The 18,530-nt window shown below is 38.9% G+C and overlaps 2 protein-coding genes across 4 annotated transcripts in view; one reads left to right on the forward strand and one right to left on the reverse strand.

Moving 5' to 3' along the window:
* Window positions 1-6,262, forward strand: part of LOC5517557 (long-chain-fatty-acid--CoA ligase 1) — a 62,347-nt gene extending 56,085 nt beyond the window's left edge. For all 3 annotated transcript variants that reach the window (XM_048734031.1, XM_048734032.1, XM_048734033.1), the window contains 9 exons: window positions 2,303-2,398; window positions 2,584-2,656; window positions 3,243-3,331; window positions 3,522-3,638; window positions 4,376-4,429; window positions 4,553-4,642; window positions 4,761-4,862; window positions 5,212-5,283; window positions 5,600-6,262. In XM_048734031.1, the coding sequence (XP_048589988.1) occupies window positions 2,303-2,398; window positions 2,584-2,656; window positions 3,243-3,331; window positions 3,522-3,638; window positions 4,376-4,429; window positions 4,553-4,642; window positions 4,761-4,862; window positions 5,212-5,283; window positions 5,600-5,770 (864 nt within the window). In that variant the 3' untranslated portion in view covers window positions 5,771-6,262. The remainder of the gene's footprint in view (window positions 1-2,302; window positions 2,399-2,583; window positions 2,657-3,242; window positions 3,332-3,521; window positions 3,639-4,375; window positions 4,430-4,552; window positions 4,643-4,760; window positions 4,863-5,211; window positions 5,284-5,599) is intronic.
* An 813-nt stretch (window positions 6,263-7,075) lies between these two features.
* Window positions 7,076-16,557, reverse strand: LOC5517519 (melanopsin-A). The gene is made up of 2 exons (XM_032361988.2): window positions 16,420-16,557; window positions 7,076-9,686 (listed from the first exon to the last, which is right to left on the reverse strand). The coding sequence occupies exon 2, from the start codon at window positions 9,580-9,582 to the stop codon at window positions 7,522-7,524; it is 2,061 nt and encodes a 686-aa protein (XP_032217879.2). The 5' UTR covers window positions 9,583-9,686; window positions 16,420-16,557; the 3' UTR covers window positions 7,076-7,521.
* Between the last annotated feature and the right edge of the window lie 1,973 nt (window positions 16,558-18,530).

The raw sequence follows: 18,530 nt of genomic DNA on the forward strand, positions 1-18,530 counted from the left end.
CTCCCTATCTCCTCTAGGATCTGATTGGCGAGACAATTATCTGTTATAATGATAACGGACTTGTTTCCCTACCCCCTCTAGGATCTGCTTGGCGAGACAATTATCTGATATAATGATAACGGACTTGTTTCCCTACCCCCTCTAGGATCTGCTTGGCGGGACAATTATCTGATATAATGATAACTGAGCTGTTACCCTACCCCCTCTAGGATCTGATTGGCGAGACAATTATCTGATATAATGATAACTGAGCTGTTTCCCTACCCCCTCTAGGATCTGCTTGGCGGGACAATTATCTGACATAATGATAACTGAGCTGTTTCCCTACCCCCTCCCCTCTAAGATCTGCTTGGCGGGACAATTATCTGATATAATGATAACTGACCTGTTTCCCTACCCCCTCCCCTCTAAGATCTGCTTGGCGGGACAATTATCTGATATAATGATAACGGACTTGTTTCCCTACCCCTTCTAGGATCTGCTTGGCGGTACAATTATCTGATATAATGATAACTGAGCTGTTACCCTACCCCCTTTAGGATCTGCTTGGCGGGACAATTATCTGATATAATGATAACGGACTTGTTTCCCTACCCCTTCTAGGATCTGCTTGGCGGGACAATTATCTGATATAATGATAACTGAGCTGTTACCCTACCCCCTTTAGGATCTGCTTGGCGGGACAATTATCTGATATAATGATAACTGAGCTGTTACCCTACCCCCTTTAGGATCTGCTTGGCGGGACAATTATCTGATATAATGATAACTGAGCTGTTTCCCTACCCCCTCTAGGATCTGCTTGGCGGGACAATTATCTGATATAATGATAACTGGGCTGTTTCCCTACCCCCTCTAGGATCTGATTGGCGGGACAATTATCTGATATAATGATAACTGATCTGTTTCCCTACCCCCTCTAGGATCTGCTTGGCGGGACAATTATCTGATATAATGATAACTGAGCTGTTACCCTACCCCCTCTAGGATCTGCTTGGCGGGACAATTATCTGATATAATGATAACTGAGCTGTTTCCCTACCCCCTCTAGGATCTGCTTGGCGGGACAATTATCTGATATAATGATAACTGAGCTGTTTCCCTACCCCCTCTAGGATCTGATTGGCGGGACAATTATCAGATATAATGATAATTGACCTGTCTCCCTATCTCCTCTAGGATCTGATTGGCGAGACAATTATCTGATATAATGATAACGGACTTGTTTCCCTACCCCCTCTAGGATCTGCTTGGCGAGACAATTATCTGATATAATGATAACTGAGCTGTTACCCTACCCCCTCTAGGATCTGATTGGCGAGACAATTATCTGATATAATGATAACTGAGCTGTTTCCCTACCCCCTCTAGGATCTGCTTGGCGGGACAATTATCTGACATAATGATAACTGAGCTGTTTCCCTACCCCCTCCCCTCTAAGATCTGCTTGGCGGGACAATTATCTGATATAATGATAACTGACCTGTTTCCCTACCCCCTCCCCTCTAAGATCTGCTTGGCGGGACAATTATCTGATATAATGATAACGGACTTGTTTCCCTACCCCTTCTAGGATCTGCTTGGCGGTACAATTATCTGATATAATGATAACTGAGCTGTTACCCTACCCCCTTTAGGATCTGCTTGGCGGGACAATTATCTGATATAATGATAATTGACCTGTCTCCCTATCTCCTCTAGGATCTGATTGGCGAGACAATTATCTGATATAATGATAACGGACTTGTTTCCCTACCCCCTCTAGGATCTGCTTGGCGAGACAATTATCTGATATAATGATAACTGAGCTGTTACCCTACCCCCTCTAGGATCTGATTGGCGAGACAATTATCTGATATAATGATAACTGAGCTGTTTCCCTACCCCCTCTAGGATCTGCTTGGCGGGACAATTATCTGACATAATGATAACTGATCTGTTTCCCTACCCCCTCCCCTCTAAGATCTGCTTGGCGGGACAATTATCTGATATAATGATAACTGATCTGTTTCCCTACCCCCTCCCCTCTAAGATCTGCTTGGCGGGACAATTATCTGATATAATGATAACTGATCTGTTTCCCTACCCCTTCTAGGATCTGCTTGGCGGGACAATTATCTGATATAATGATAACTGACCTGTTTCCCTACCCCCTCCCCTCTAAGATCTGCTTGGCGGGACAATTATCTGATATAATGATAACTGACCTGTTTCCCTACCCCCTCCCCTCTAAGATCTGCTTGGTGGCACAATTATCTGATATAATGATAACTGACTTGTTTCCCTACCTTCTCCCCTCTAGGATCTGATTGGCGGGAATGTGCGCATCATCACGTGCGGCTCCGCCCCCCTCTCCGCACGCGTGACTTCATTCATCAGATGCGTCATGGGATGCTATGTACGTATTCAATTACATGAAGTTCCGTTAGTAAGTAGCTAGTAAACAAGCACGTAGAAGTATGTAAAATGCCAGAGAAATTGTTATCACTCTAACACCAAAAGAATAAAAAGTTTAGCCATTCAAATTTTGTAATTAATGTAATATATGTAGCAAAGTGTGATTTTTCACGTTTATTCCTTTAGCTGAATGAAGGCTATGGTTCAACAGAAACAACAGCAATGGTCACGATGCAAAGATTAAAGGACTTCAATACAGGTATATAAACGGGACGAAAATGACATGAAAAAAATGACATGTTTAAAGAGCTTGTATAGCGAAAATTAACACCGAGAGACATGATCAAATGCATTTCACATGTAACTGATTTTACTCGTGTCGTCATGTGTAGAGCAGTTTACAATCGCAAGTGTACGTTATTATGTAAGCATTGTCACTGAAGATGGTACCACCGACCAGCGTCCCCAGTACATCGTCCCCCAGTACAGGACAATGATGTGCAACGAGAAAAGGGACCTCCGGTTGATCTTCCTTTTCCCAGAAGACCGGGGGCTTAAATTGCACAACGTAGAGAGCCAGATTTTGACACCTCTGAAATAAAAGCCGTCGTCCTCTTGTTTGAAAGACAAAGCTTTTACCACTGAACTATTATGCCACTTTTCTAAGGTCACGAGTGAATTTGATCAAGTCTTACATGGGGTCGTGTTAGATTGTGCTCTTTATCATAAAGCCCAGAAGCACATAAGTTACCATTAGTATAAACACCCTAGCATTCACATTGACCCTAAAGAGTAGGGAAAAGTATGGACTGTGAGCGTTACAGCGTGGGCTATTGTTCCATCAGGTCACGTCGGTGCCCCAGTTCCCTGCGCTACTGTCAAGCTCGTCGATGTTCCAGAGATGGACTATTACGCAAGCAATAATCAAGGAGAGGTACGAAATGCTGCCTAAAACACGAGCAGAAAACAGGGACGAGAAGCGAAATGTTTACTATTAAGCAAGCAATAACCAAAGAGGCCGGGTTACAATGCTAATGACGCTCTATTAAACGTAATAACACAAAATATAATGATGTGCAAAGGAATTGAAACTCTAAACCTATCAGTCCGGCTTTCTTCTCCAGATCTGTATCCGCGGGCGCAATGTGTTCAAGGGCTACCTGCACGATGCCGAGAGGACCGAGGAAGCTTTTGACAGCAGTGGCTGGTTCTATTCAGGAGACATCGGGGAATGGACGCAGGTAAGACGAGCGAGGCTAGTCGAGCATTGAGATGTGCTATGAGGCGAGGAAAAAGGAAAAACATGACAACGCTTCAAATAAGCTCATTTCAGATCTAATAAGGCGGAAAATTTCTCTAAGTACTTGGTGAGTAATAGCAAACAAAATATCAAATGCAGACTTTTTTTAAATTGATGCAACTTTTTGTAAAGTGTCATTGAAATTTGAGCTTTTCGTCCCTGAGTTCATACATAGCGCAAGGATGATCAAGGAAGAAATATCTTAAAAAGCCAAAATCTGGGTATGTGCATTTCGGCCTCACGTTATTTGTTTTTCAAAAATCAGTCCGGAATACAAGAAACCGATGGCCATTGTAAGAAAATATGTCTTCTTTCTCTATCTCGAATTGCGAATTTTCCAGGTTTTTCCGTCATGTCGGTCAAACATGAGTCGTTTGGCGGCTGCCTGAGGCGCCTTTGCTTTACATTCGACTCACTCGCTGCAGTGAGAGTGATTTGTTTCTCAAGGCTGTTTATTTCTATTTATTTATGAATAAACAGAGCTGTCGAAGCTAATAATAAGTTATAAGATACTCAGAAAGCACAGATACAGTGTGATCGAGTTAAAAGCATAGGTGAGGTGAGTTATATGGTTTGCCGATAAAAGGTGAATGATGAGTTTTTTAAAATGCGGAGAGGTACTATTTTATTTTTAGTGAATGGTGAAATATAAGATACATTATATTTTCTTATTCCTAGGATGGAACACTTCGTATCATTGATAGAAAGAAACACATCTTTAAGCTGTCACAGGTAAAGATAACATGACGCTAAATTTCGGGAAACGTCACTGTCGGAAAATTATATGAAGTGTATCTTACATCGGCAAATACAGCTTTCTTTCACATCATCCACAAAGCTTCTTTTCTTTCACAGGGCGAGTATATTGCGCCAGCCAAGATTCAGAACGCCTACTTGCGAAGCATGTTCGTGGCGCAAGTGTTTGTTCACGGTAATAGCTTGAAGGTAAGGACTAACACAATACACATAGCTGCTCCACATGTACGTCACGTGGAAACTGCCTGAATATGAGAGCATAACATAGAAAAGGTAATAGGTGCCTTGTTTCTACTGTTGATTCTAGTCGTTCATCGTGGCGGTTGTTGTCCCGGATGCAGAAGTGCTGATCCCATGGGCGAAGACTCATGACATCGAAGGGGGCATAAAACAACTCTGTCAAAACCAAGTAGGTGACCTCTGTGAGGCTAGGGCGATGGTAGGGATGATGATGATGATGATGATGATGATGATGATGATGATGATGATGATGATGATGATGATGATGATGATGATGATGATGATGATGATGATGATGATGATGATGATAATGATGGCGATGATGATGATGACGACAATGATGATGATGATGATGATGATGATGATGATGATGATGATGATCACGATGATGATGATGATGATGATGATGATGATGATGATGATGATATAGCCATCGTAAGGTTGAAGATTTTGAGAAACTATGGTAACGACTTATTTATGGTAATATATTATATATAATTATTTGCTTCCTTTACCAGACTGTGCGTCAGGCAATACACGATGACATGATCGCTAAAGGGAAAGAAGCCAAATTAAATTCTCTCGAACAGGTAAATAATTGGCATATGTTTTTTACATTTGCTGGCGTAAAGTGCCTTTCTGAGGAGAAAATATTAGAAATATTAGTATTGGAAACCCGATAATAAAGAAATTAATACATAGGCACACATTGCTGAATATGTTAACAACTCCTTAGTTATTGTTATGCTTGTAAATATAACAATAATTTTATTTTTTTTAATACAAACGGTCTATTTTTTAAGATTTTTATTTTTAGGTGGCTACTTTGATATTTCTTCTCATAGTATCTTCAAATATTGGTTGAAAAAAAATAAGGTGTGCCTTACAGTTGCTCTTTAAATACAGGTAAAGGGCATCTATCTTCATCCAGAGCTGTTCACAGTGGAGGAAGGTCTCCTCACGCCAACCCTTAAGACAAAAAGACCAGCGCTTGCACAATTCTTCGAAGAAAAACTCAACGTACTGTACGAGGACCTCGAGGCAATGATCAAACGGCCTCAAAGAAACGGGTGGTAGACTCCAACCAGAAGAAGGGACTAGCACCTTTGTTAGTCGGCATAACATTGAGAGGGTACCTCACTTATATGGATAAGGCCTTGCACAGAAACTTCCGTAAGGCGGATATAGCATTGGCAGTCCCCCCCCCCCGTAAAGCGGACATGACATTGAGCAGGCACCTTCGTGTGGAGGACATAGTTTCGAACGAGAGACCTTCGTAAGCCGGACATAGCATAAAGCAGTTACCTTCTAAGGCTGGCAGAGTATTCAGACCATTGGGCGCCCGTTAAAATGGAGGTTACACTCTGAACTCTTTAACTCTCGATAAACCTTTTAAACAGCCAGGTAAACTTCCTCTATGAGACTTACACTCTTGTTTTTAAAGTAAAAAAAAACACGTTACATTGTAAATATAATTTGTATCGTCTTTAAGTTTTTGTAACACATGTTTCAATTAACTAGGCATACTTTCTTTGGTGTTTTTAAATAATAAAAGCAAAATTAAGAGTATGATTAGTGTATCGAGAAGCTTTCAAACCATTTATTAATTTTCAAAATATGATTCTTTACCCCCAAAGCCACGTAATAAGAATAGCCCGGTTTTGGTTCCAGAACCTCTAGGGGCATTTTCTTTCACCCAAAATTAATCTTGAAAGTCGTCACCGGTTGTGAATTCCGAGGGACATGGAGGCGACCAAAATTTCCCTTTCTATCGGTAACATGTACAAATCAATCGATGGCTGCCGTTTATCTATAAGGTTAAAGAAAGCTTGGGGCCAGCCCCCGGGATACCTGTGATATTCTAAAACGGGCAGCCAACTTTTTAAAATGGCCCAAATCACTTCAATCTCAGCAAAATCAATTAAAATCAAATTCCTGCAAGTTTACGCGGAAAGCGAAAATATTTTATGTAATATCCTAATAAGGAATTAATCAAGCAAGCTCGAAAATCGACAGTCTTTAAAACAAAATTGATTGATATGCGATGTTTTTTTTTTGTATCAAGTATGTAATATATACTAGCGTTAAGTTCGATGTTTAATTACGAACAAGGGAAACAATAAAGGCCGGTTTATACCTGGGTTTTTTGTTGCAATTTTTGTCCCATCTTTCGTGCCATTTTTTTATTTCGAAAAAGTCTGAAAGGTGTGCGATATCGTTGCGACAAAAATAAAGTTTGGCAATTTAGAGTTGTAGCGCGCAGGAGAAAAATTTCGCCGCGACAGATGCGTAAAAGAAATTGCAACAAAACGTTTAAACCGACTTTTAGGCCACATTTAAAAGCCGTATTTTTAATGCAAATTAATGAAATTAATCCAAAAACCGGGTCCATATTTTTTAATTTTAATTTGCAAGACTTTGCATTGATTACGACTCATGAAAATTACTTGAACAAATCCTGACAAATACTGACCTTAAGCAAGGACGACGACGAAGGCTAGGAAAACGAGATCGAAAAAGATGCGTTCGCGCTTGGCGATCAATTGCAAATTAATTGCAATGAAATAAGCAAAACATTATAGTCAGAAACAGAAAAAAATAAACTAATGGCAATATTCCTACAGTAGCGAACGTAGTGAGAGGATTTAACAAACGTGCGCGTCTTTAATTGACCGTGAAAGTTGTTTTTTTCATGTCATGGTTTGGTGTAAAACGGCTGAAATGTATTAGACAGAACGCATTTTCATGTGCTGCTTTTGAAATCTAAATCAAATTCCGTTGTTTTCTGCCGTCGTCGTCCCCGTTTCTGTCACCGTTGCTTAAAGTCCCTATAATTCTTGAGATGGTGTAAATGTAATGGGGTAGACATTGTTCGCCAACACTAGACTTGGCCGCCTCCAGAATGAGTCACGTGACATCACCATCATCCCAGAATGCACCCCGTCTGATGTCCTTCTGCTAGTCAGCTTTCGCTCTAGAATTCCTTTGATATCGGCGCGGTCTACGCATGCGCAGTATAGTGAGTCTTTAGACTGCCTTATCTCAAGGGTGTTTAGACTTCGTCTGCCTAGATTGTAACGCCTTTCCCTTTTGTTTTTCTTACAGTCACGCAAGAAACGTTGGTCATGCAAGCAACTTTCTTGGTCGCAAAAACCAGACATTTTTGTACAATACTCCTTCTTGATGAGTTTGGTACAATTCGGACAGATTTCTAATCCAGCTATGGGTGGATTTCCGTTCGTTATTTCACGATTTTCGGTTTGTTGGATGTATTTTTCTTTCCTTTTCTTTTGGAGTAACGTCCCCCGTTGCACCACGTTAGGGCCACACGTGCAAGAGAAAGTTGACTCGTCCTTTCCACTGCCCGAAAACTTTTTTCTTCGGTACTTTGATGTATTTCGAGTCTCCCATATTTCTTTGCAAGGACATTTATCGTCAATAACCTGAAATGACGAGGACGTTGGCTTCAAAACAATGCCCTTAGTTATGATCTGTTGTGTATTTACCAAGCTCTGCTCGCTTTTGTCCGAGTTTGAATTAGAATTAGAGAATGAGTCGTCATCGGTGCACGATTTCATAGAAAGCAGCTTCGCTCCCGTTTTTTCAAGATTTGAGTCCCATGGCTCGTCTTTAGGAAGACACACACAGTCATCGATCTCAGAGTCACATTTGATCCAAGAACCACCCACCGGTGCACTGTGTGGTCTTGCTATCGATGGTTCAGTATCAACTTCAATATTCCCACACACTTCGGGATCGACTCGCTCAAACGCTTCGCTTCGCGTCACGAGTGCGCGCGAGGACGCCACGCAATTACTCGCGCTAGTGCGCGATACGAATTGTCCACTCGAGTCAAAAGTTGTAGCGGTAAGGACACGGCTCTTGATCCCCCACTTCGCTCTATCAAGAAATTTATCGCATCTTAGCATCTCAAAAAAAGCCGTGCGGAATCTCAGGTTTAAAGCGGCGTATATGAAGGGGTTATATATGACTCCTGATTTTGCGACGAGAAGTGTTATCTCTAAGGTTAAAAGAGAAATCTGCGGGCGGCGCCCAAGTGACATACAAGTAGAAACAATAACATAAGGAAGCCAGCAGGCAAGAAAGACGAATATAACTACTATTATCATACGTGCAGTTCGCCAGTGGGGAATCCGCTGGATGGCAAATATCCACTTGTTTTTCTTAGATCGCAGGCGCACGCCGTATCGGCCCTTGCGTTTCACTGACTTGAATATGGATCCATAACAAAAAATCATTAGCCCGAAGGGAAAAAGAAATAAAAACACGCCATGTACTATTGAGTATAAAAGGCTCTTGACCGTCAATCTTGTGGTCGTCAGATAGCATCCTGTGTAGAATATCTTTTCTTCGAAACTTTCCCATTGTAGGAACAGAGGTATAGAGAACACTAACGTGTAGACATAAGATACCGCGATGCATATGAGAGCGCGTTTGATGGTGATTTTAATCCCGATGGCTGGCTTTGTGATCACCCAATATCGATCCAGTGAAATAATAGCGAGAGTGTTAAGAGAAACATAACAGAAGAAGTGGTAAGTCAGTCCGTAAAAGCGACATGCGTGAAGTCCAAACATCCATTTTTTACTTGCTGTTGATGGTAAAGTGAACAAAAGATCCATTGACGCCAGAATCAAATTACATAGGCCAAGATGCAGAATAAAGGTGTTTGTTGAAGTTCTCAGGCTTCGGTAGCGGTAAAACGCTGCCACCACGAGCACATTCCCAAGAACTCCCAAAACACCGACGACACCAATGTAAAGACTCAAAGCGAAAATCTCCGCGGAGCCCAGTTCTAGTCGAGCGTCAGTACTCGAAGTGTTTTGCTTGAAGACATCCAAATCGTTTGGATACATCATTGAGGGCATTTTCACCAGGTCTGGCTGTGTTGACTGATTCTTGTTGACTCAATCACTGTTTGTATTTTGGATCCGGTCAAATACGCGAGAATATCTCGCACAGTGTTTACCTGCTGGGATAGGAAATATAAACGTTCATTTCAGAAAATGAATTCTCTATCGCCTAAAATCAATGGATAAAGCAAACAGCGCTAATTTTAAGGTAAATTATTTCCAGAGTGACAAAAATTCAAGATTAGCGAGCTAAGGGGCTGGCATTTTGTAGTAATACTTTCTATAAGTGGTGCTTTATGGAGTTTGGCGACCAATCAGATGGCTCTTCCCTAATATCCCTGCGATAAAAGACGATAAATAATCTACACTTTACGGTACGACGAGATTGAACACCACTCGCTATAGCTACAAGTATTGTGAAGGCGCCAATGCAATTGTTTTCCTTATTTGGACTTTGAAAAGTTGCGATAGATTCCTCGTAAGAAAAATAGAGGCAAATCTATTGAAAAACATCGAAATGCGATTATTTTTAAAAGCGGCGAGTCTTAGTCTTAGAAAGCATTTTTCATGAATTTTTGCAATGCTTGTAATCGTATTTTTTCCGGAGAATTGGCATATGAATTCGAATAACATTTTGGGATCGCAATTGCCCACGTAGGATGTTTACGATGAATAAATAAACAATTTTTTTCCACCTCTTTATTTTTCCACTGTATTTTTTTCGTATATCTTTTTATTAGCTCACTTAGCACTAAGCTCAACTCTGAAAGTTACACACATTTTTCAATTTTCAAAAATTTAATACTTCCGCAAGAACTATTTAGTATTTTATCAGAAATCATCAATTCAAACAATCCATTATTGGTTTCTGTATCGGAGATTAGCTTGTCGTTGCATAAGAATTCTGTTTCCTAACGAAAAGCGGACAAAATAAATCTCATTGCACAGGGGAAACAGCGAAGCCTTTTCACTCTCCTTCTCATTTGAAACACAGTGTTGAAAGCTATATTTCCTTGATTCTTTTATACCAGCTGCTGTTTTTCGATTATTCCTGGTGCACACTAGTGACATAACGACATAATGACATAGGCGCGTGCACCCTTATGTTCATATGGTCCAAGTGTGAATGGTTCGACATTTTGACATAAGCCCGACATAACGGCATGAACATAACCTTAACATAATGTTATTATGTCCATGTCATTATGTCGAGCTTAAAAGAGAGCGCGCGCCTATATTGTTATGTCGTTATGTCACTAGTGTTCACTAAGCATTAGCGAGTTTGGCTGTTTTGCGAGGGACAAAAACACCCAGCTCGCTGGATGTTTTTATCGCTGCTCATGAATAAGTGCTTAATCTTATTTTTTGTTATATATATATATATATATATATATATATATGAAAGTGGACCTTTGGCCGTCCGTTGTGTGGGGGGGGGGGGGGGGGGGGTGGGGGGGATGGAAGGGTTCGTGTTAAAGTTACAGTATGGTATGTAGGTCCGTATCACTCTATCAGCATTTTTTTAAACAAAACCTTTAAAGTTTTTAACTCGAATATTGTAGATTTGAACAATCCAAAACTACTAAAAAGTTACAGAACTGTTAACCTTTCCTGAGAAATAAATCCAGCTTATTTCATTCAATGGTTTGGTCAAGAAGTATCGTTATTTCGAAGCGATTTTCATAATTCTAAAAGCGTTTACTGCACAGTGAACTGACCCGCGTCACGAAAGTCAGATGAAAACAACACCTCCTTTAACAAAAATGTCCAAACTTTGATACGAGTGCTTAGAAGAAAGAATGTTTGTTAATGTGTGTGTTTTTTGGCTTCATGCAATATTTTCGATTTACATTGCTTTTAGTTTTTCGTGCTCCCTAGGAGGTCTTGGTAATAGTTCGTTATCACTATATCGAATATATCTCTAAAAAAGCCAATTTCTTGAAGCTGTTGTCATAGATTGATGTGGTTACGTTTTAGCCGTGATTCATACCAGTTTATGCGACTTTCCTCCCTAATCTCGGTTCACCGCCTCCCCACTCGTAATAACAGGGACATTTATCGTTTGTCCAGGGTGCTGACAAACGGTCGGTCCACTGAGCGCAGTCGGGGCCTGGCTAAAAAAACTTTGAACTTGAGCTCATTGTAAGCGACCGTAAGTGCCTTTTATGCATGATCCCGCGGATATGCTTCAAAAAAGTCCTTAAATTTGTAATCCTCTTATAAGATCATCTTTATTGCTGCCTAAGGTTAGATGTCCCTATGTTAAATTTCAAGGACCTATAAACTTATCACATGGAGATAAAACTAAATAGACTAGAGTAATTGAACAACAAATTTTCGTATATCGTTCTTTCCAGCAAACAATGCTATCTTTTTTTCGGTTCTATATCGTTTTTGAAGTTGTACACCACGAACGATCCAGCACGTACATGTGCAAATGCTTTACTCGCTCATAAAAGATACGAAGGAAACAGATATATACACTAGGTGAGACTCGGCCAAGTGAACGCTAAAAAGAGGTCAAAAACAATTTAAGCTGGCAACAGGACCATTCCCGCGCCCGCACAATAGAGACGACTGCTAAACAGGGGTTAAGTTTATAGTAATATGAGAGTGAGTAATTTGGACTTAGATAATAGAGGTTCGACTGTATTCTCAAGAAAATGTTTTTCATGAGGCTTCGGTTGGGCCTTGAGGCGAATGTCTCCCTTGCGTATTGACAGCCACAACCATTTCAACAAATTTCTAATGTTATCGCTTAGGCCCTGAACAAACGTTGTACTTTCCCTGAGCCGTATTCCATGCAAATGAAGACAAAACAATGAATCTGGCTCATTTGCATTAATTTGCATTGAATACGGCTCATGGAAGTACGACATTAGTTCAGGGCCTTAACCAATGTGTTTATACGTTCTTCTAATGATGCATTTAATTATTAGAAAGCATCTACGAAAACATATTCAGTTAAAATAAAAAATCAAAAAGATAAAAATGCAAAAACACATTGCTAAGAACACACATTAAGAAAACAACTTAGAATTACTGCAATGATCTGCCACTCCAAGCATATACTTTAAGATCCAATTGACAGAGCAAAAAAATGGCAAGTTTTCCCAAAGTAAGGTCTGGGTAACTTCGGTAAGCTTGAATTTTTGCATAGAGGTTCCTTATGTTATGTAAACCAACATATCAAAAAGTGTTTTTTTTCTAATGGATTCATCTTCGAGATATGAGGCTTAAGTGCAATTTTCAAATGTTCAAAGTATGAATTCTCCTCGTTTTTAGGGAGAAGTCGGGCTCTGATCAGAAATTAAGCCAACTTTGCTCGCTAATATCTAAATTTCATATTTTCTAAATTTCTTTAAAATTTGGAATTAAGCTTTTGGTAAGAGAAACTCCTTGTATGCGGAATCTTGAGCCTATATAGAGAATTGGAAAATTTCTTGCCATTTTCTTGCTCTGTCGATCCAATTCACATATCACTTGACACTGAGAGCAAGACGTGCAAGTCAAAAGCCCTTTTGTGCAATAAAAAAAGATACCTGAGCCAAATGTGAAAAAGTCAAATTGACAATGAAATTTTTTAGCAATTTCGATAATAAATAAAATGTAACGTGTAATAGTTGGCTATTAATGTTCAATATATGGTTATGCTTTTTTTGTTTAGGAAAACAACTGTAAATTTTCTAAAATTCCCTTTAATTAGAACACCTTCCCTCGTCCCGCAAGCATACATACCAAATAAAGAAACACACAAAGAACACACAGCAAATACAGAAACACACCATATAAAGGAAAACACGTCAAATAAAAGAACACACCTGATAAAGAAACACACTACAAACAAAGAACACACAGCAAATACAGAAACACATCACATAGAGAAAAACACGTAAAATAAAGAACAAAGAACACACACCTGATAAAGGAACACACAACAAACAAAGAACATCACAGCAAATACAGAAACACGCCACATAAAGGAAAGCACGTAAAATAAAACACACACCTAATAAAGAAACACACAATGAACAAAGAACACACAGCAAATACAGAAACACACCACATAGAGGAAAACCACGTTAATAAAAGAAAACACACCAGATAAAAGAACACACCAAACAAAGAAGCTGTGTGTTCCAAATAAAGGAATACACATCAGCTAAATGTACACACACCTGATAAAGAAATACACACCAAATAAAGGAACACACAACAAACAAAGAACACACAGCAACTACAGAAACACACCACATAGAGGAAAACACGTTAAATAAAAGAACACACACCTGATAAAGAAACACACAACAAACAAAGAACACACAGCAAATACAGAAACACACCACATAGAGGAAAACACGTAAAAACAATATTTGTCTACAAATAGGAGCTTTATGGTTTTCCGTAGTCTTTTTCATTGTACTCATGATTGTTATTAGAGGATAACAGTGACGCGTGACTCAGCGATTGTTACATTGAGTACCCCCATCTAGGGACAATGGGATCATATGACAGCTCTATGCACACATGCGTCCTTTCCGTCCTGGCCCTTGACCCGTGGAGATCTGGGTAAATCTCTGTTTTCCCTCCCTTCCATCCCTTGCTGAGTCACGTGTGAGCGTGTTTGCAGCCCTCACCTTTACTGGGCATTAATCTAAGCTTCATTCTTAGATAGATTATTCATTTTACGAATATGTATTTGTTCTTTATGGTTTGTAATAAAAGGCTTTGGATGTTTGCCCTTAGCCAATTAATAGCAAACCTGCCTCCTTTTGTGTATTGCCAGTAAACAAAGCTCAGGCTCGAACAGCACCAGCAATGTTTTTAATAGTTTATCATTGAACGAGTTAAAATCATAAAATAAAAGAACACAAACCTGATAAAGGAACACACACCAAATAAAGGAACTGTGTGTTCCAAATAAAGGATTACACACCAAATTAAGAAACACACAACAGATATATTAACACACAACAAATAAGAAAGCACAACAAATAAGGGGACACACACCAAATAAAGGAACACGCACCAGATAAAGGAAAGCCCGCCAAATAAGGAAAACTCGTCAAATAAAGGATATATCATTTATTTGGTGTGTTTTCATTTATCTGGTACGTGTTATATAACACGTCAAATAAAGGAACACACACCAGATAAAGAAACACACAACAAATAAATGCACACAGACTGAATGAAGGCGCACACACATCAAATAAATAGCACGCGCAATTTTTATTACCCGTATAAAATTCCCTTGCAACGCACCAGAGCATTGGTCGAATAGGTTTCTAATTTTCGAGAAATTCAACAGAAAAGTTGCCCTGTTATCTCTGCAACCTGTACTTTGTTTTATTTAATCATCATTGCGTTTCAAGTCGGAGAAATATTATTTTCTCGTGCAACTATGGCCTTTAACGTCGGTAACTTATTCACACTTTTACGTCAGATGTTTCTCTTGAAGTTGTCTGTGTGTGTATTGGATAAAAGTCGCCAAAGAAAATGAAATGAAAAATAAAATGAAATTTAACAAAAGCCTTCTTCAGTCGGTACCGGGAAACGATTATCCCATCAATTCTGAATTCAGTACTTAAGAAGGTAGAATATCACATGTAATTGCCCGACTTGAAAGTGCGTAGGTTTTTTTTATTTCTGATCTACAAAATGATGTTTAAGATGAAAGTATTTTTCTACGCTTTTTTATTAGACATATTTTTTGCTTTGTTAGCAGTGTGAAAAAAATCACATCTTTTATTAAAGCTACTAATGTGGTCTTCATCATTGACTAAGATTGTTATGGGGATGTTATTCTTCTCGACATCATTATTTATAAATTTTTTACTTAAGGAGAATTTATCTTGGAGCAGGCTATCTAAGCCGTCTCTAAGGTGATGCGACATATTAATTGTCGGCATAAATTTGAAATTCCAAACTATTTTTTTTTATAATATCCATTCAATTGAAGGAGATATTTACTAACTAAATAGGAGTTCATCTGTAGAATATAACCTTTTTTTCTCTATTCCTTCTTAACTTTCAATTATGTACCTACGCCGAGCGCCCTCAGCCCGCAGGCATTTCCTAAAAGATGTGAAGCTAGTAGAAAACACAATGAAATTGTTGATAGAAATTAAACCCTTTGACGGCGCAGAAAAATGTTTGTGAGATCTATTGTGGCTGCCAAGGATATTTTAGAAAAACTTCCTCTTTATATGATCTGTTTTTCCTGGTTTGTGTTTCTACAAAAATAAATTTTGACAAGGAAGTTTATCCTTCGTCCTTCGGTCTGGCTCAAGTCCAATTTTGATTCTAACAAAATTAAATTGTCCATTGGTGTGCTCATCAATATTGACGTTTAAATTGGACTATCGAAGCAAGCCGAAATTACTTTCACGGCCAAATACATATTATGCTGTGTTCAATTTCGTATCATATATGCTTTAAGAAATTATTTGTTTGGGATTATTTTCAAAGCGGAACCAGCAATGGAAATCAGTTAAGAATGATTGTCAGAAAAGGGATATTTCTTAATGACGAATGTCAATAGAATAGATCTTTATGAATCAGCAATACAAGCTGACATTTTTTTCTAAAAGATTTTTATTTTAAAAGTACAATTTTGGTTTTTTTTTCTGGTTAAAAAGCACAAGTAAAATAGTTATAAGAACAAGCGAAATTGGGATAAAAACTTATCTATAAAAAAGCTTCTAAGCTTTGTGTTTCTGAACTTTTTCTTTAGTGTTTTGGCCCAAGATAAGAAATAGCATTACCATAAAACACTTAAAATAATGCATTTTATGGCATTTTCAATTCTCATCCCATCATTTTCATTTTAACAATCTTTAGTCAGCTTACCATCTTAGCTTAATGTCCAGTACGTAGCAATATGTTATCTGTGTTGTTGCTGTGATATGAAAAGCGCGGTGATTCAGGTAAAGAAAGCGTGAGCCAAGTGAGGAGCTCCTAGGCCTCGGTGGGTCTGTTGGCGGTTGTGACGTCATATAAGTGCGCGCTGTAAAAGCTACTTGAATTGCAAATGAACATCTGGATAGACAAGAACCGTGTCACAAACCTTGCTCCCCGTGCTAACGGCGCCAGCAAAACACCCAGCAATGTTTGTACTGCGTTGCTTGTTTACCATGTTGAGAAGGGGTTGGTTTGCTTTGTAGTTAACTAAGCACAGGGGAGACAACCTGACGGTTTTAAAACTGTTGTAACAGGATATTGATTAAAAGTACAGGATACTGTAAGAAATATATTAGGATTTAATTGTTGTTCGGTTTTAAGTTAAAAGTAAACTCACCACCATTTGAAGCTATCTTATCTAATATCACGTGACATTTACTTAGGATTTCATTGCTACACTTTGCCATTCGGCATACATCGATTTAGAGGGGGTGGGGTAGGGGTGTCGGAGCAAGCCTGTACAATGAAATGTAAAAATCGTATTTTAATACTGAACGTCCAGGTGGACGATTTCCAAGACATATTAGGAAGCACTGGTGGCGCATTTGGCAGAGCCAACTTCTAAGAACATGTTAAGAACACGAGATAGATGAACATGAGCTGAAATAGCATCCAAATATTGCTCTGGTTAGTCTGATAAGTTCTAAAATGCAGAAAAAAAATTGTTCACAATAACAACCTTAAATGCTGTTGCTATTGATCACTTGCAGTTCTCCTCCTAATAATTAATTGGTTGTTATATTTTCATTTACACTAAAATCCAAGAACATCGTCACCCTTAGAATGCTCCAAAAATAAGAACGGCCCAGCCAAAACTGACAATTAGTCGTTCTTATAAAAACAGATTGTAGCTGGGCTCTCGTAACTCAGCATTCACGCTGCAAGGAGGGTGATTATTTATATATTATTTATTTATTATGATATTTCTTTACTCTATGCAGCTATTGTTTTCCTAAGTTCGCATTCTCAAGCAGCCGAAATGAATAGAGATTATAAAGCTAGCTCTTATTTTGCGAAACCCATTATTGCTACATGTTCAAGGGTTTAATTATAGATTTCCTTTGATTTAGCCTTTTTCGTTTGTTACCGTTTTCCATAAATGGTTATTTTGAAAGCTCGATATCAAATGATGTTTGGTATCATTGGCATAATTTGAAATAATTGCTATAATTAATCTCAAATAAATCTGTCTAGCTTATCGAAGACACAAGCTGACGATAAAAACAAAAAACACACCCTCAAGTTGATAAAACCTTAAAGCAAACGACTTGAGGGATAAATAGTGGCACTAAAATGATATTTGAAAGCAGCTTTTTCATGTTTCATGTCTGGAGATTCATAGCTTAATTTTCAAACAGTACTGATGACAAATAACAATTATTACAGCCGCACTTATACAGTAAAGTTCTAAAAGCTTCACAAGAAGTAAACTCAATTCAAACGTGAAACATCTTGACCCTGATGAATTCTTAAATAAGGATCAACATTACTTTGATACACTCGCTATAACCGAAAAGGTTTAGGTAAAAGCAGAATGTCGATCACCCACGCTTTTGCTATTGTTTATCATTTACAGCGCGTTTAATCGCAAGGAAACTTCAAAATAAAAATCTAAGAATGATATGTCATTTTAGATTATTTGATTGGAAATATCTTGGTTACTCGCTTGAATTAGCTAATGGAAATGGATTCTTTGAGTCACTAGGCGTTGCGTGGAACATTACATGGCGGCGTTCAAATACTTAGTGTGTTGACAGGCACTGCGCCCCAGGTCACAGATACACACCTGCACCTCGATCGAATCCTAACTTGTCCGGACTAAATGTCCCGTCAGAAAGTTGGCTGCTATAGGGGTACTAGCTCGCTAGCGAATCGCGGGCGCAATCTCTCGGCATCTTTCTTGTTTTGGCTTGTTTTTATCAAACCTTTATTTAATGGGGGGGGGGGGGGGGGGTATTTTCGTGATCCATGAACGGCCTTTTTTTCTGAATCGCGAAAAG

The sequence above is a fragment of the Nematostella vectensis genome, chromosome 11 (assembly GCF_932526225.1).
Source record: "Nematostella vectensis chromosome 11, jaNemVect1.1, whole genome shotgun sequence".
Classification (NCBI taxonomy): Eukaryota; Metazoa; Cnidaria; class Anthozoa; order Actiniaria; family Edwardsiidae; genus Nematostella; species Nematostella vectensis.